General features: G+C 41.8%; 1 protein-coding gene across 1 annotated transcript in view; it reads right to left on the reverse strand.

Moving 5' to 3' along the window:
- nphp4 (nephronophthisis 4) overlaps positions 1–13,366 on the reverse strand; it is a 188,785-nt gene that overhangs the window by 21,644 nt on the left and 153,775 nt on the right. Inside the window, exons 9-10 of the mRNA XM_072450211.1 lie at positions 6,093–6,282; positions 3,885–3,968 (exon numbers count right to left, since the gene is read on the reverse strand). Coding sequence (XP_072306312.1) covers positions 3,885–3,968; positions 6,093–6,282 — 274 coding nt within the window. The remainder of the gene's footprint in view (positions 1–3,884; positions 3,969–6,092; positions 6,283–13,366) is intronic.

Raw genomic sequence — 13,366 nt, forward strand, 5'->3', positions numbered from 1 at the left:
AAAGGAAAAAAAAATATATATATATATATTTATTTATTTTTTAAATATTACTTGGACAAGCTTGGCGGGCCGTAGTTTGCTCACCCCTGGTATATACTGTTGTCCCCTAAGCCACTGTGCCACTTTGAGCTTACTTGTTCAAGAAAATGGGCAATATTGTTCTAGATTAAACAGTTGCACATAAGTACAGAGCAGTGGACTGACAATTTATTCAAAATTCAACTTGGAGTAAACTAATGCAGAGGAAACACTGTGGTAACAAGATGAAAAGCTCATTAAAGTGGGTTTTATGTCATGTCCTCTGTGGTGTCTTGGGAGAGGGGTGTTTGTCAGTCCTTACTAAGAGCTCTGCCCCTGTAACCGTGCCAACTATAAGAAGAAGAAGAATGATGGATGTAAAAGCGACTGCAGAGCTTTGAAGCCTCCACTGAACCTGCCTGAGTCTGCGTGAAGCTCTCATTAGGAGCATTATACACATGTAAACACACTTTGCTTCTAAACAGCTTCCACACAGTATTTGATCTGTGCTAATGCTGCGCCACGCTATCTACAGACAATATACACCACTAAACACGTTTACTAATGTTTAATACAGAATGAATATACCTCGGCTCAAAGCTAGAAGGTCCTGGGTTCAATTCCCCTGGCATGGACTCCAAGGGTTTCTTCTGAGTACTCTTAATCCCCCACTCAACCCACTGTCAATGGGGAAATGAACAAAAACTAGCTTGCCTGGACATGCTAATGTAAGTTTGCAGTTGCAATGAACATGATTTGAGGCAGAAATGGTGGTAAACATGTCTGGAGATTATTTAAAAACAGCACAGGAGACTTGAAACTAGTGTGAATGAAGCTAAATGCAACTCCAGCTTTCATTTTGATGAGGGAACACTGTTATAACATGCTTAAAAGCTCAAAGAAATGTGCGTACCATGTGTCCTTGAAGGTGTATGACTGCACGTTTGCTAACAGCACAACATACAATATTTCATTGTCCAATAATACATTTTATGTGCAAAGATTGCCGAAAAAATAGATAACGCCAGGTTTAATTTCTTGCTTCAATTTGTTGTTAGAAAAATAAACTTTTACGTTTGAAGTTACAATGTCCCAGAGAAATATATGGAAGATCTTTAGGTGCAGATTAGACAATGTTTCCATGTGACTGTTAATCGGTTAATGAGTCATGTTGGAATAAAAACACACACACCAGGAATGTTTTATACTCTGCACTGTGTCCTGCTGAATGTCCGCTTACTTGACCACCTCATGTGTGAGTGACAGATCTGCTCTACGCCTGTCACTTTCAGACTGATACATATGACCCCGCCCTGACCACTGTGACCCCCTCCTGACTTCTGATGGCATGTGGCTCTGAGCAGCAGGGACAGACTGGCACATGATCAGCAGTGTGGCACAAGCACCACACTGTAAAAACATATCATTGTGTGTAAGTCTTTTTAGTTATTTTAAGTGTATGAGATTTCAGCACATTTCCTACACATTTGCTGCATAAAATAATATCATAATTGGTGCTAGTTTAATAATAATGCAATCTTATGTATTTTTAACATATATGTCTAAAAAGCTGTGAGCAGGCAACCAACTGTTGCATGTTCAAAGTTTTTTTAGAAAAGTAGGATTTTACGTAGACAGTAAGTAAATGATTTATTTTGCCCTGTGGCCCAGAGTGTGTCCTGGAGCATACATAGCATACATAGCATACACTGTCCCGTCACTCGGGCCTCTGTTCTGTCATTCGAGCTTCAGTCCCAACATTCGGGCTTCTGTCCCGTCATTCGGGCTTCTGTCCCACGTCCCACACATCTTCCTTTTCATTGATTTTCCAAAGATGACAATTCAGACCACGCGCCCTGTCCGCGTGTCAAGAAGGGGCTTTTAACCCACACCATGTGATGGTGTTATAAGTCATAGGACGTAGAGAGGACTGTACACCACACACACACGCACACACGCACACACACACACACACACACACACACACAGACACACACACACACACACGTGCGCACATACAGAAAGACACACACACAGACACAGACAGACAGACAGACAGACAGACAGACAAGACAGACGCACGCACGCACACAGAAAATAAGTAGGTGCATTATGTGTATGTGGAGGAACAGGCCTTAGGCAGTCGAGTCAAAACACTGGACAACTCCCTGGACCCATCAAAGATCTTCTGCGAACCACGTTTGAGTCGTGACCTTAAAGATTTTATGGAGGATTTCAAAGGGTCAATCGCGCCATCTTTCACATGGCTCATGTCATGGTCATTCAAATCTTCTACGTGCTTAGGTTGACGCTGTCTTTCTTGCTCTGCGTGCTCCGGCTACTATCCGCGTGTGTGTAGAAGAAGGTTCCAGAAGCCCAGATCAAGTGTGGATTAGTTTGCCGGTGTCTTCCTCGTTATTCCAGCTCCGCTCGTCCAACCATGAGCACAGACAAAGGCTAAAGCTGCAAGAGGACGGGGACAACCGTCTTTGAGGTTGCTGAGACGAGGTGAAGGGCTTCAGAGGAGAGGAACAAGACGAGGGTTATCCTCTGGGATTCGTTTACACAATGGCAAAAATCTTCAAATACAGCTTTAAGTTTGAGAACCGATGATCTATAACATACATATTTGAATGAAAATCTGGAGCTTGTTGCAAGTGTAAATGTGGATGTTGAACATGTTTGTTATTCCTCTGCAGTCTGATTCTGAGCTGTCTCCAAACAAACCCTGTCATGTACTTGCAGCAGAGTGAAGGGTCAGAGGTCAAAGGTGTGGGCAGCAGCATAAATACATAATATACTCCATGTTATCTAATCCTCTTCTCTGCATCCTGGAGTCTTCAGGTCTTTCTAAACACCCAACAGCCTCTTCTTTGGCCTTTTAAAGATGCACTGTGGAGGCACTTGCACCTGCTTGTCTTCATGGAGATGTTATTGCTTTGTCTGGAACCTCAGTGGCATTAGGCTTATATATCTTATTTATTCAAATACAGATGTTTTTATTGCTAACATGACACCTTGAAAAACACTCTTACTGTGAGTCGACTTTCCACAGATCTGACCTGTAAATCGGACTTGTGGAAGTGAGAAAATAAGGAAAAGGCTCAATACTCAATGTAGATTTTGATACCACAATCATAATAAAAATGTATGTGTTTATACAATATAATGTCATTTTCTTATACTAGTGCTGGTATATCAAGCCTGACACCCCTATGCCAAACTCATTTCATTTTTAATCATGCAAATATCTAAATTGTTCCTTGGTTGGCTTTTTGATACTACTGATCAGAGATTTAAGATCTGGTCAGTTTCCAGATTGTGAAACAAAAGTGTATGACAAGTTTTGATACCTTAAAGGAATTCTTAGACTTAGAGAAACAGGACATTTATAGATATTACAAATAAGGAGTTATTACAATAGGCAATCAGTCAAAGTAACTGACTATTATAACTTTGATTTGAATCTCTCTAAAAACACATTAATTAACACTTAACAAATTAGTTACTATTGATGAAGAAAAATAAAATAAACCATAAATTGTCGGTTACACAACCAGTATTAGAAATCACAACATAAGATATAATGTATAACTGTTTCGGGAGATCCATTTACAAAAATGAGTGCTGTCTACGGACAGCACTCATTTTTGTACGCACACCCCAACCTGTCCTCGCTCTGTCAAAGCTTCATATAGAGAGCCTACACTTTGGAATAAAGACAAATAAATGCTTATATACAACCATTTGCATTCAAATGTGACCCAGATGCATAGCTTAGTGTAATTCCAGCCCGGAGACAGGCTCAGTGGGGACTTATGCAAAGAGAAGGAGTAAGAAAACATCAAACGCCACAGAAGCAGTACCTTGATGGTTCTGGACGCAACCACGTGGGGGGGGTTCCGCTGGGCCACCTGAGGGCCTGAGCCTGCAGGTAGGATGCTCGGGCCCTGGGATGGATGATAAAGAAACAGAAGATTTGACGTGTGATCAAGAAGCGGCGCAAAGACAATCTGGAGCTAACGGAAAGATAAGAGGAGATATCAGGGGCCCGGGAATACAAACTAGTTATTTTATTCCAGTGGGATAATCATGCAGGGGCAATTCCTAATATGTACATTTTTAAAGGAGACATATGTCAAATTGATGTCCATGTTATAATAGTTTTCCCTCACTCACTCAAAGCTGTATTTTGAATGATTCACGCATGTTGTAGTAGCTCTGTATTGTCCTGCATTTGAGGCTTGAGTGCTCAGAAAATCTCCATTTGCGCTTACCACCTATCCCTGCCCCCAGCTGTGTACTATCATGTCATTTTTCAAAGATTAAAGATGCACTAGCCACTTTTAACAAACAAAACCAGTTATGAAGAGGCGGGGCCAGCAGCAGAGAAACGGTTCTGCAAATTTTGAACAGGAAGTCAATGGGCCTGTTTATAACCTGAAGTAAATTTGGATGAACATTGTGGTTGAAAAGAAAGTGAAGCTGATGGTACAGGGCTCAGATTAAGGATTTTCACTTGTATAGCGGTGCTGCTAAACAATCCGTTAATTTTTCAAAATTTGTATAGCAATTTCATAATTGCATAGCAAAACACAAAGTGACTAACAATCAATATTACACGATTATTTATTTTAAATGTATTTGTAAACATTCTATTTAAAAAAAAAAACTCTTAACAAATTAACTTTTTGTCATGGAATTAGACAAACACCGATGCTATTCCGTAACACATCGAGAACACAATTCAACTTAGAATATGAAACGACACAGAAATATCAGACATTTGTGTGGCAAGCTTGGGAGAAAACGCGGGGACTGATCACGCAAGCTGTTGTAAGCAGCCTGCGTGATCCTCCTGCGTCTCACCCCGTTTTTTCCCATGCTGGTTGGTTTTATTAGATATTCTGGAATAGGCGGGTCACATTTCTCATTGGTCAGCCTCACATCAAGGCACTTGGTATTTTTCCGTAGAGATCAAGCCTGCAAGGGGGGGTGCAACTCCCCCCCTGGGGCAACATTCTTTGGCCCATCTTTATGATACCTTCACAAACAAATGCAGTCACACACCCGTTCTTCTCTTAGACTAATGATGCAGATAAAATATCACTATTATGCAGATAAAATACATGACAGAAATATAATCATATATTCACATTTTATCACACTTTTAAACACCTTTTAAACATTTTTTTCTTAAAATAAAACAGAAAACTTGCAAATAAAATTAGTTGTTGAACAAATTAATCAACACAAAGTCAGATGGCCTTATTTACAACTTTCTTCCATATCATCATCAATCAGATGACTATTTGCAGGAGTCTCATTTACATATTAATTGTCATTACACTCACAAAAAATATGTATTAAGCTTCTGATGGAAAAATAAAGGTTGCTGTGGCGTCCATCATGGTGTATTTTATGTGTTATTCAAATTGTACCGCTCTATTTGACGTTCCATCCCATTTTTCGTTTAGCTATTTGATGACGGTCCCAAAATACTCTCGTCTCGGCTCCGGCTGCGCATTTGATGACGGTCTCTAAGCGCCCGTCTCGGCTCCGGCTGTGCATTCGGAGCCGTGTGATTCGCTGCGCCCAAAATACGCATCTGATTGTTAAAAACGAGGTTGTAGTCACTTGGCAGTGTAAATATGAGTATTTTGGCTGTGTATGATCTGCAAAGACTTTTGCGTTTAGGAGCTATTGACCTCCGAAGTCTGAATCTGACGCAAACTTTACCGCACGTGGCTCCTCCCGCTTTCAGACTCGATCTGAGGCAGCAGCGGGACTCGTCATGTCAACACTACATGTGTCATGCCGTTATTGGCAATCGATTGACGAGTGATCAGTACTTTTTAGGCGCTTTGGTTACACAATTGAACACGCATTTTTGTATGACAAAAGCTGCGACACAAAAGCCCTTTTTTCTGACGAATGCATCGCATTTGAGAGAAATTGCGTCGCATTTTGCGATGCGATACAGCTTATTCTGAACCCTGTGGTATTTCCTGGAGAGCAGAGCCGACTGGATTCATGGTGCAGAGAATGAGCCGGCATGTGGTGCTTAAACATACCTGAGGAGCGGTGTTGGGGTCGCATTGAAAGCTCTGGTACTTGAGCGGGATGTGCAGGCTCTCCTTGGGCCGCAGGTAGACTTGGGGGCCCGGGGCCCCAGGCTGCAGGTGGAACATGTTCTCCTCTACAGGGGTGGGACTGTGGCTGAGGGATTTGAAGTAGCGCCACTCTTCAGCACTGGTGATCACACTGCACACAGAGAAAGACACCTCACAAACACAGGCAGTGGTTAAAAAAGGCTGAATCTGTTTCGTTTCCCCTCAAAGACACTGAATCTGAAAGTGCACCTGTGATGTAAATGTGAAGCATAACTCTCCCAAAGTACGCTGATGTTTTTCTTTTTTTCACAGTTTTACAGAAACATATGGCACATTAAATTTGTAACATGTTTTTTTTCTCCCTGGACAGATCCAAAAGGAGGTCAGACGCTCAGTGTGATGGAACACTTCCCAACACACAGACAATGGAAGCCGGAGCAGAGAGAGAGGAGAGGCTGAGGGGGCTTATGGTTCTGCTGCAGAGGTTCATTACTAAACGTAGAAATACAGTATATAATGTCTAATATAATGTATATAATATAATGTTTCTTTTATCATTATTGCTAGTATTGTTGACCGTTTAACTGGGTTCAATATGCCGTTAACTTTAAAGGATGCTATTTCAGATGCCATTGTCTTGTATTGAATTCACTCTTATTAATTTACCAATGCTCTTTGATTGAGAAGAACATAAACACGAACAAGAACATGCAATGTTGTCTTTTTAAAAATATATATATGTATATAATTATAAGAACAAAACAGAATGAATAAAACAAAACAGGATGAGAGGGAAAAGTAATCAATAAGGAAATAAGAACTAAAATGTCACTCAGGCACATGTCCCTGATGTATCGATCTCACCTGTCCCACTGTCTGTTCAGTTTGTCCATGTTTAAGTTCAAAGTTTTTCTATTTTATAAATGTCCAAAGTTATTTCAGTCCAGTCCTTCACAGTTGGCTCAGTTCCCATCATCCATTTCTTTATTACTCTAGTCTAGCCTAAAGTACACTCCACAGGTATCCATGAATCATCTCCATCGCTGGAGTCAGGCATCCGAGGTACAATGTTTTAAAGTCCTATGGAATATTGGTGTGGAAGACGATCCGCTGTGCCTCATTGATCTAACTTCAGTATTTAAATGGAAGTCCAAACACATGATTACATTTCTCCAAATATGTAGTTTTATGGTCAACAAAATATCAAAACTTGGAGGGAAATCCTTTCCTACAGAAGAGATCTCATCGCCACTATCCTCTTCTGCCATAGTTTGCTATTTACCCAACTTCCTGCACACCCAATGTCCCACAATCAGCAGTCTGTGGAGTGCATGCAACAACACACCGAGTAAATGTACCATGACCACAACACCAAATGCACCATGACCACAACACCAAAGATGAGGTTCCTAGCTATGTCCATGTGTTAAATCAATAACTTAAATATACAGGGCATGTATCTCCAAGTAATTGCCATCCTCATTTTACTGCGATAATCATCAGAATCAGAAAAGGTTTATTACCATTGCCAATGGACATAATTAACAAACACAGGAACCATGTAAAAAAAAACTATTTAAAATAAAGAAGGCTAAATAGTTACCATTTCTGTAAAGTTACAATAATGCTTCATAAATTGGAGTAAAATTAGTTGCCCAAAACAAATATGTCAGATAACCATCTGAGTTTCATAAAAATAATATATTATCACATCATGTCTCATGATGTGATAACATATTAACTCAAACAACCCATGAAGCATTTCCGTCTACGCTGGTGTTTTGACATTCATCAATCACCAAAGAAGTGTTGCAGCCTTATCCACCTGAAATTCTCACAATGTGCAACTTTGCTCGTTCTGCAAAATAATCCTGAGCGAACTAAACCCTCTTGCTGTTGTACTGGATATCATTATCAGGCTGCGTGGAGGGTCGGCATCTCCTCTCCTTTTGCCCTCACATCACAGTTGAAGTCCCAAATACAGGTTCTGGAAACACGGTCTCATGGAAGCCTTCAACGTTGTCATTCTCCTCGCTCTCAGGGACTCCCACAAGTCTTAGATTATTTCTGCGTGATTTCGACTCCAAATCTAAAAGCTTGTTCTTCATAGCAGAGCCGCTGCTCCCATTAAGCACATAACACGCAGTGCGTAGGGCATCAAGTGCTCCGAGGGGCACCAGCCTGACCAGGCGGTTTGGACTGAGTGAGATAATAGGTTATTTGTGCAGCTGCTGCACTGTTCCTTTTACAATTAGGCATAAAGTAAGCTTACTCTGTGTCGCTGCTCCCGCTATCTCCGAATCGAGTTGCTAAAGCACACGGGCAGCATGTAGCTGCCCGTGTGCTTTAGCAACTCGATTCGGAGCAAGCAACTATTGAAATAGACTCAGACAGATCAGGGGCACTCTAGAGAGAATGAAACAAGATGTACGATTCGTCCAGCTGTTGCGGTGAACTGCGGAGCTGTCATCGCACCAAGCGCAAGGCCAAAGTGTTCGATGTCTAAATCATGTTTTCATAAATGCAACAGAAAGCATTAATAGTTTGCAGCCTATAGTGTTTTCTAGAGCCTCGATCTGTTCTGCAGAAGAGCAGGTGAAGGACTGCAGGTGACACTGGAGCAGGGACATTTATAACTAGATAAGTTGCAATGGCTGAAGCCATTGCTGGAGTGTCTGCGTCTCTCCCTCTCCCTCCCTCTCTCCCTCCCTCCCTCTCTCCCTCCCTCCCTCTCTCTCTCCTCCCTCTACTCCTCCTCTCCCCCCCTCTCCTCCTCCCTCTCTCTCTCCCCCCTCTCTCCTCCTCCCTCTCTCTCTCCCTCCTCCCTCCCACTCTCTCTCCCTCCTCCCTCTCTCTTCCTCTCCCCCCCTCTCTCGACTGGCTCCGTCACAAAAGTCTAAAGAATAAAGCCTAAAGAATTCCGCAGACACTCATAATGCCCCATTTATTTCGCTGGGGAAAAAGTATTAATACTTTGAAGTTGTTCAAATGTCAAAAGTAATAGCACACGTACTATTGTGAAAGCGATCATAATCAGGTATAACTACAAGTGCCGCTTAGAATTATTATTCTTTAGACTTTATTCTCTCTCTCTCTCTCTCTCTCTCTCTCTCTCTCTCTCTCTCTCTCTGTTGAAGTGTTAAGGAGTTGAAACTGGCTAAATGGAAAATCATGGAAAATATAATAATAAAAAATACGTGAAGGACAAGAACATATAGTGCCTGCGTTAATATTACATATAAAATGCACTAGAATACAGGAAATTTTATGATCCCCAGACCCCTTAAGGATTGTGATTTAAGCAACATATAAAATATAATAGCCTAAAGTATATATTTTTTAAATTACTTCACAGGCAAAACCCTTACGTATTGTTTACATGTTCGAAGGGGGCATGGGGGCACCACTGAGCATTTCTGCTTAGGGCACCCAAATGGCTAGCAGCGGCTCTGCTTCATAGCCTTGTTCTCCGTCCGCAGCTTTCCCACCTCAGTTCCCTCAGCTCATCCATATTGTTCAAAATGTGTTGCTTTATCAGAGCTACATGTTGGTGCACTCCTCCCAGGTCAACTTTCAGGACCACAATGTCCACCTCCATCTTATTAAAACGTGTTGCGTTTTCCACCTTTATCTGCCGCAGCCACATATCTGGGGCCGGCAGTGTACCCACAATGGTACAAAGAGCTTTTTTAATGCCAGCGCAGGGCAAGTTTCGGGTGCCATAAAAGTGCAGATCTTCCCTTCTCGTTCCATTAATTTTCTGTGGGAATTAGTGGAGTCTCACAACAGGGAGCGAGTTAGAGATGGATAATCACTGGCAGCATTTTAAGACTTTTAGATACGATGTAAATATGTCACCCTTGGAAACCTACCCAAGTAAATGTTTTTCTCAAAGCTAAAGGCTAACATACATTAACTTATATATAAAGCGAACAATCTTGACAAAAGTCAATATATAAATACAATGTTGAGTGTTTTGTAAACAGTTTAGTTCACTTTTTGGTGTTATTTTAAATTATTGATTACATTTATTACATATTAGCATTAGCTTAGAGATAAAAGCACTTCATTTTTTAAACATATAGATTTCCCCAGGTAAATTATTTACATGGCACGTAAAGGTCTCCATAACAAAACTGAAAATCCTGAAAAAAAACATTTTCAAACCTCAAATCCAGCTCTGAGGTGAGATCACTATAATTCTGAGGATTTTCAGGATCAAAAGTGTTGTTCTTGTAGTTGTTAAACAGTGAGTTAAAGAACAGTTCTTCTACATTAAATTGAATAGATTGTTTCCCCCACAGAGGTCTGCAGACTGTATCTAAAGCCACTGTCACAATTATGCAAGACATTTCCTCAAATATAATTTGATAGAATCAAAATATTGTTACTCAATATATGTTGTCTTCAGTACTACTGCTCTGCCTGAGCCCAGAGGTGTGACATGCTAAGGAGTGCAGCTTGTTAGCCGCTGTTGGATTGGTTTTTCAGTGCCATCATCAGCGCAATTGCATTACATCGTCTTTATTCCACTAACGACCTGCTGCAGAGGCATAACCAGCTCTTAATATCCCGAGGGCCAGTGTGGATTACATCCTAATGTAAACTCAGAGGCAGGAGGGGTCAAAAGGTTTTCCCAATTGATTACATGATAAATTCACCATTTTTAGCTAGCCGTCTTCTGTATTAAAGGAAACCCTGACCTGTCTGTATCCCAAGGTTAACAGCAAATAGAGCGGAAGGAAGTGTGTGGGACAGGCTTCCGCAAATCCATAGAGAGGGGCGTTCTATTAAATAGTTTTACAATAAGACACAATGAACATGCCTAATCTATGTTTTGTAATATCTAATGCTTTTAGTTTAGGCGTAGCAATCACCAAAAGACATGTCATGGGCCCAAGTCATCGCTGGGTAGTATTATTATTGTTGGTGCGAGATTGAAGCTTGGCGCGGCCTTGTGCTGTGCCTTTAAACACTTGTGCATGCGACTCGCTCGTGCTCGTTCATTCTGTTTCCAGCTCAAACATCTGCGCACCCCCCCACTCGCTTTCATCTTCAACGCATGATACAATACTACATACATCTATCCCGATCAAACACCCCCCCGACGATCACGCAGCGCCAAGGCCATCCACAAAACTGGTTAGTTCATTTTGCATTCGTTGTGTATTTACTGCCATGGCCTGGAGCAGGGTTATAATGAACAGCGTGATGAACATTGGTCGCCTTTGATTATATTTACTTTTATATCTTCAGTCCGACCTATCAAGCCAACACTGCTCTGATATCCAAATATACTACGATAGTGAAATGAACAGGTGCAATGGGAAAACAATATTATAACATATTTTTATTCACTAATAGAATTTTAGTGGCTCTGTCGCATTTTTTTTAGCACTTACCGCGGAAACGGGGTATCAGTGTTTGCATGTTCTCAAAAAACAAAAAATTCTGCATTAATTGTGTTGTTCTTGTACTTTTGCATCACATGTTTTAGAACTACAATGTGTTGAAAACCACACATTTTCTAGTGCTCCATCTACTGCCAATAGAGGGAATTACCATAGGAAAATAAATAAAAGCTAGCTTACCCTGAAATGCTAAGAAGATACGCACAATTATTGAACTAAGCATAAATTAAGCTTTTTGATCTGTAAAAAAGGAAAGGAAAATACATCCTTTTAAATAAGTATGATCCATAATGACAATTCCGTGTAAAAAACAATAAGAAGAATCACTGAAAACTTTAGAAAGATTATGAGTAATGCATTCCTCCATGACCTGACACCTACAGAGCTTGTGTGTTCATTTACACGAGCAGAGCTGTGAAAGAAGGTGTCAGACAGGCTGCTAGGTGTCACGCTGCACTCTCTCCAACTCCCTTCAACTCCTTTCAACTTCCCTCTGCCTCCTTTTTACCTCTCTCCGTCTCCTTTCTTCCTTCCCCTGTCTCCTTTCCTTCTCCTTCTGCCTCATTTCTAAACCCCTCTACCTCCTTTGTACCTCCCTCTACCTCCTCTGTACCTCCGTCTTCCTCCCTCTACCTCCCTCTACCTCCTTTCTACTCCCTCTTCCTCCTTCTACCTCCCTTTTCCTCCCTCTACCTCCTTTCTACCTCCCTCTTCCTCCTTCTACCTCCTTTTTCCTCCTTCTACCTCCCTCTTCCTACCTCTAACCTCCTTTCCACTGCCTTCTAATTTTTTTTCAACCTCCCTCTGCACTTCTGTCTACCTCCCTCTTCCTCCCTCTACCTCCTTTCTACCTCCCTCTACCTCCTTTCTACTTCCCTCTACCTCCCTTCTACCTCCCTCTTCCTCCCTCTTCCTCCTTTCTACCGCCTTCTAATTTTTGTCAAACTCCCTCTGCCTCCTGTCTACCTCCTTCCCACTGCCTTCTAATTTTTTTCAACCTCCCTCTGCACTTCTGTCTACCTCCCTTTTCCTCCCTCTACCTCCTTCTTCTTCCCTCTACCTCCCTCTTCCTCCCTCTACCTCCTTTCTACCTCCCTATTCCTCCTTTCTACCACCTTCTAATTTTTGTCAACCTCCCTCTGCCTCCTGTCTACCTCCTTTGTATATCCCTTCTATCTCCCTCTATTTCTTTTCAACCTCCCAATGCCTCCTTTGGACCTCCCTCTATGTCCCTTGAACCTTCCTTCGTCTCCTCCTTCCTCCCGGGGAAATATATAAGTAAAGAGGTGCTAATCTGCAGAAGACAGGTGCTTGGATTGATTGCTCCCAATTAAACATGGAGCACGCGGGGAGGTGACGTCCACAGCACCGGGCCGGCGTTTGTTGAGCTGATATATGCTAATCTGTATCTGGGCGTGAGCGGACTGGGGAACAGGCGACTGATGGAGGCCAGGATTAACCTCTGAGACTGAGTGATGGAAGCAAACACATCCAAGAGGCAGAGGAGACACGCCGGCATTTATCTGTGTGGACGGAGAGGTAGTTACACAACCCCAAAAGGTCACATACGCAATGTCTAATTTTGGAGCTATCGACCGTGGTGTAGTGCAACAGCCGAGTGCAGTGGTTCTCAAAGTGGGGAACTTGTACCTCTGGCCTCTGGAGATCCTTCTGGTGGTATGTGGACACTAGATACTCATTTGAAGTTACTGATACAAAAAAAACACACACAAAACGACAACATCTGAATACTTTTAGAATAGTCATGTGGTGCATGACAACTGTCTGGTATTGGTACAACAGTGATGGGAGACTCACTGGGGA

The sequence above is a fragment of the Eucyclogobius newberryi genome, unplaced genomic scaffold (genome assembly GCF_026437365.1).
Source record: "Eucyclogobius newberryi isolate DKJ021-1_F unplaced genomic scaffold, fEucNew1.0.hap1 SCAF_17, whole genome shotgun sequence".
In the NCBI taxonomy this organism is placed as follows: domain Eukaryota; kingdom Metazoa; phylum Chordata; class Actinopteri; order Gobiiformes; family Gobiidae; genus Eucyclogobius; species Eucyclogobius newberryi.